The 5,503-nt window shown below is 43.9% G+C and overlaps 1 protein-coding gene and 1 non-coding gene across 2 annotated transcripts; both read right to left on the bottom strand.

Annotated features, from left to right (window-relative positions):
• Positions 1–991: 991 nt before the first annotated feature.
• Positions 992–5,108, bottom strand: LOC115928602 (KICSTOR complex protein SZT2-like). Its single transcript, XM_030996021.1, has 4 exons — positions 4,882–5,108; positions 2,956–3,393; positions 2,129–2,482; positions 992–1,646 (listed from the first exon to the last, which is right to left on the bottom strand). Exons 1-4 carry the CDS (start codon positions 5,102–5,104, stop codon positions 1,369–1,371), a joined length of 1,293 nt encoding a protein of 430 aa, XP_030851881.1. The 5' UTR covers positions 5,105–5,108; the 3' UTR covers positions 992–1,368.
• Positions 1,972–2,095, bottom strand: LOC115928920. Its single transcript, XR_004066291.1, has one exon. It is a non-coding gene; the product is annotated as a U6atac minor spliceosomal RNA (small nuclear RNA).
• Positions 5,109–5,503: the final 395 nt, after the last annotated feature.

The raw sequence follows: 5,503 nt of genomic DNA, 5'->3' as shown, positions 1-5,503 counted from the left end.
ACAGATGGAAGAGGAGAAGGGGAAGGAAGAGGAGGAGGAGGGAAAGAAGGAGGAGGAAGAGGGAAGGAAGAGGAGGAGGGAAGGAAGAGGAGGAGGGAAGGAAGAGGAGGAGGAAGGAAGAGGAAGAGGGAAGGAAGAGGAGGAGGAGGAGGAAAGGAAGAGGAGGAGGAGGGAAGAAAAAGAGGAGGGAAGGAAGAGGAGGAGGAGGGAAGGAAGAGGAGGTGGGAAGGAAGAGGAGGAGGGAAGGAAGAGGAAGAGGGAAGGAAGAGGAAGAGGGAAGGAAGAGAAAGAGGAGGAAAGGAAGAGGAGGAGGGAAGGAAGAGGAGGGAAGAAAAAGAGGAGGGAAGGAAGAAGAGGAGGAGGGAAGGAAGAGGAGGAGGAAAGGAAGAGGAGGAGGGAAGGAAGAGGAGGAGGAGGGAAGGAAGAGGAGGTGGGAAGGAAGAGGAGGAGGGAAGGAAGAGGAAGAGGGAAGGAAGAGAAAGAGGAGGAAAGGAAGAGGAGGAGGGAAGGAAGAGGAGGGAAGAAAAAGAGGAGGGAAGGAAGAAGAGGAGGAGGGAAGGAAGAGGAGGAGGAGGAAAGGAAGAGGAGGAGGGAAGGAAGAGGAGGGAAGAAAAAGAGGAGGGAAGGAAGAAGAGGAGGAGGGAAGGAAGAAGAGGAGGGAAGGAAGAGGAGGAGGGAAGGAAGAGGAGGAGGGAAGGAAGAGGAGGAGGGAAGGAAGAGGAGGAGGGGGAGGAAGAGGAAGAGGGAAGGAAGAGGAGGGAGAAGGAAGAGGAGGAGGGGGAACGAAGAGGAAGAGGGAAGGAGGAGGAGGAGGAGGGGAAAGAAAGAGGGGGGGGGGGGGTGGAAGGAAGAGGAGGAAAGGAAGGAAGAAGAGAACGAGTAAGTAAAAATGTTGATCATAATAAGAATAAAATAAGAATAAAATAAGAATACTATGATTGCAGGGCCCTCAGGGAAAACAGTATTAATACTAATGAGGTTAGACGGGGTAAACAAGAGTTTTTTATTTTTTATGTTGCTGTACAATTGTTGTTGAAATGTTATGTACATATCAATGGTTAAATTAGAATGCACAATGCATACCCAATCTTCGTATGAATTCTGAATATCTTTTAAAGATTCTTTATAAAGTATATTATAACAACAACAACAAAACATCCACTGAGCATACTAAAGGCTCTTGAATAAACTGATAAGCTCTATCAAGAATCATATCTTATTTTTCATGTTTGCTCACAAGCCATTTATATGATAACAAAATCACCTGAACAAACTTGATAAAATGAGAGACACTCCCCTCACACAACCCCAATGGCTGACGACACATTACGGCATCAAGCTCTATCAAGATTTTCTTGTGCTACAACTCTAGATCATTAATATCCTATCACTTACTTTGGCTCGCACGCCGTAGACATGACCGCAGACTACTTGAACAAATTCAGTGATGTCAATTTCATAGAGTGACTCCTCGCACACCTGTTCGATGGCCGACTGGACATCATGACAGTCAACCCATTTACCGTACTGAAGGCTCTTGAAGAGGCCGATGACAAAGGCCTGGTGGACCTTGTTGGCAAGACTACCGCAGAACCACTCCATGGCCTTGCTCCCTCTCCGATCAGCAAAGGGCGGAGAGAACGAGTCTTCAGAGATAAAATAAAATATGTTTGAAGAAAGATTAGGGACATCACATCCTGCACACAGGAGCATGTACATGTACATGCACACCTGTATGATGTAACAGAAGCTGTGCTCAAAGGGTCCATACAGAGAATTTTGCAATGGTGGTTGTATATTGCATTTTCCCAGGCCTCTTTTCATTTCTTTGATGATGACATTTCATAATTCATGATTCAGTTATTCATTGCTATGCTAGGTGCTGTGCCTTGGGTAAATTTTTTTCATTTTCCATCAAATTTTTTATTTTTTATTTTTTGGAAAGAAAGATCAATATCTTACTTTATTGGGATAAAAAGGTGGTTAGATGCCACAAAGTAAGTGGCAATGCCATAACCAATTGTGTGTTGTCACCCGAAGGTGAATTCCGTCTTCATCAAGGGGAGTGTAAACTTTCTCTCCTTTCTACAGTTAATTATAATAATCGATTATATGCCTAATCTCTCACCATTCTGCTCACTGAATCCTCTTGTCCTGTGTCTAGGGATGTTCCTTGGCGTGGTTGGGACCTGGGCACCCGCATCCATTGACGCAAAGGTCAGATCCTTGAAGACATTCGTCACTGAACTCTCATCCAGGCGACCCAGCACAAAATTGGTCAGGGCCGCCAGGGAACAATCGTAGACGAAGATGGGAAGGGGGAGGCTCGTATTTGTTTTCTTCTCAACTCCAGGTGGCACTGTTTTTCTAGCCGGACACTCATCCTCGCTGTCTGTCTCATCCAGATTCTTGCTGCGATGGGACTCACGGGATGGTTTCGCTTGATCCGATTCAGGTGCCATGGATAAATCCGCTTCAGGATCTAGATGAAAATTTGGGGTTTGCATTATAAACTTGGAGGGCACTTTAGATATCTGTTCTTGAAATGCGAAACATTTACTAGTATATTCAACCTACATGTACAACTACACCTTTGTCAAACGAAATATGTGTACATTACAAATTAATTGAATATTTAAAGAAAATGCCCTTCATAATTAATAAAACCACAAGAATACAACGAGAGCCTAAACAATTCAATTTGATCAAAAGAAATGAATCACAGAGCCAAAGTTAAAGTGAAATGTACAGGAGTCAGTATTTGCATGTAGAAAAGTGCCAGCAAGAAGAAAACATTAGAATATCAATGCCAATCAAATCTGAGGATACCCAAATATAAATAGTGGACAATTCTACCCTGAACCATTCCCCCCCCCCCCCCCCTCCCCCAAGACAATCTTATTCACCAGATACGATACATGTATGAATCAGTGGCCAAGTATCAAGAGCACTCACCATCCTTGGTTGCACTGAGCAGCCCTAAGTCCTGATAGGAAGCTGGCATGAAGACCAAGATCAGATGATCCTTCCCGACACTTTTCACGTACAGCGTCCACTGCGGCACCTTCTTCTCCCGGTTCTCCTCCATCAACGGAGTACTCGTCCTGTTCTGCGGAACAGGCGTCTTCTCTAAGCCTTCCGCAGCGCTGTCTGCGAGTTCTGACAAGAGACTGGAGATGTCCGAGGAGGCGAGTCCGAAGGGACGAGGCGCATCGTCGTCTTTGCTTCGATCAAGGACAGACTGGGCAAAGAGCAGACTCTCCTTGTCAGAGAGGTCCAGCTTGAAGTCCGTCATGGATTTCATAGAGTCAGTGAGGAGGGTGAAGAGGGTGTCATTGGGTTTGGGGTACCCGAGGCGGGGCCTGGACCTGGTGTTCTCTGTCCCATCTGCACCTAAAACATCAAACAGTAGATATTTGTATGGTGAAGCCTGAATATAATGAACACTCAAGGGTTACATGAAAAGGCAGGTGGTCTTTATGTACAGTTTCCTTTAGGACAGGTTTCGATGAGAAACCATATTCAAGGGAAGCAAAAAATGTGGTCTATTCAGACAGGTGGTTTTTCTATACAGGTGGTCACTAGAGCAGATTTGACTGTAACATGATAACACTCCATTCTTGTACAGCAAATACCACATTCGCAATATTTTCTCTTTGTGCTTCTAGACTTTAAAGCCTTGCTGCCTGGTTAAGGTACTGTAACATGCTAGGAATTTCTTTCAGCAATTACCTATTCTTGTACCTCACCTGCAAGTTATAGAGACTTGTTTACATTCATACTGCACAGTAAATTTTTAGATACAATTGACATTTATTCTATGAGACAAATGATGTGCACATAAGAAAACATATCTGTTGAGATGAAGAATCCTTGGAATAGATATATTATCTAAATGAGATGCACCAGACAAAACTGTTTTTTCTGCCATCTTTCATGTCTTACTGTATCACATGTTGTTTCCAATAGTTGTACTCTTCCTGCATTTTACTTATTCCTCAGCAATCACACATTTTTTTTCAGAACGATTTAGGCGAGGCGTCAAAAATATCGATACCAGCAGGCTGCCGCCTCACGTATTGGCGCATCGAGGCTGCAATTACGGCCAAAGCCTGGCTGGGGCAATTATTTTTCTTTTATTAGCCCAGCCGGCTTGCGCCAGGCTGGGATCTGAGGCTCGGTTTCCATTCGAAAGGCGGCAGCCGGCGCATGCTTTTGAATGCCATTTCCTACCGCCAGCGGTAGCCGGCTGAGCTAATTTAAAAAATGCAGCCAGGACGCACAAGTGCAGTTAGCTGCTGCTGGCTGGTATATTTATTTTTGACGCCTCGCCTTAGCAGACACACCTAAATATTTTTTGATTATTGTACTGCATTTCTTTAGAATATATTCTTTTTTTGATCGTCACCAGGACTCAAGAACTTAAAAGCCAAAGCACACTCCGATACGATTTTCAAAAAAAAATTGCAGTTGCATTGAAATGTTGAAACTCCATCAGACGTAATCTTCTGGACTGGGGTTATGAATATTGATTAGAATACTAGTGATCAACATTTTATTGCATTTCAAGCCTTTCATTCGGAATAAAAAGGTAGAATCGTAGACAATCGCAAGACTGGTCCGACTCACTGTGATTTGGAGTTGTTTTAAGCTTTTCCTCCGACAAGGAAGCTTGCCATCCCCAAATTTTGAATTTATCAATGATACATGTACGACTATTCAGAACTTTGATCATTTACATTTTTACATGGTTGAATGGGCTATAGGTTTGCTGTGTACAGTCTTGTACACCCATCAATGGTATTTCCCAAGTCTGGTGTCAGCGAATTATGACCTTCTGCACATGGAAACTGACCGTCGAACCACTGCCTTTAAGCTCACCTGTGATGAAGGTTGAGCACAGTACATGAGCCTGCTGACACATGGGTAGGAGCGTCATCACGTCCAGCGCATAGGGCAACCGCTGAATGGTCTCGCCGAGCGCAACCCCTTCAAAGGAAAGCTCCTCCTTGGACATGGTGGCCATGTCTCCGTCGATGGCGGAAGAGCACATGACGTGCAGGTGCTCAAAGTTGAGGAGGACGGAGATGATCCGCTGGTCCATCGGAAACATCTACATGGGGGTCCATAAAAAGCGTTAATCTATTAATAGTAAACTGTTGTAGTCAAACCTGTCTATTAAGGCAACCCAAGGAAAACAGACAAAAAGGCCACTGTTCACATGTGGCCATCTTAGACAGGTTTCTACAAAACACATTTCTCTCTTGAGGGAATCAAAATGCAACCCCTATAGACATGTGGCCTTTAAGGAGAGGTGGCCCACTAAGACAGGTTTGACTGTATTCATCAATTGGCCCTTCTATTCTCCTGGAACATTTATCTACATTTGTTAAACTTCTAAGCATTTTAATCTAATTTATGTACATGTATCTTAAACATTCAGTTCTACATGTTTTCTTCTTGTTGCAATTTGTATATATAATTTTACTTGCATACCTGCCAA

Source organism: Strongylocentrotus purpuratus, unplaced genomic scaffold, assembly GCF_000002235.5.
Source record: "Strongylocentrotus purpuratus isolate Spur 01 unplaced genomic scaffold, Spur_5.0 spur5_scaffold_3, whole genome shotgun sequence".
NCBI lineage: Eukaryota > Metazoa > Echinodermata > Echinoidea > Camarodonta > Strongylocentrotidae > Strongylocentrotus > Strongylocentrotus purpuratus.
The sequence above is the reverse complement of the archived record's forward strand: the minus strand, read 5'-3'. Positions and strand labels throughout refer to the sequence as shown.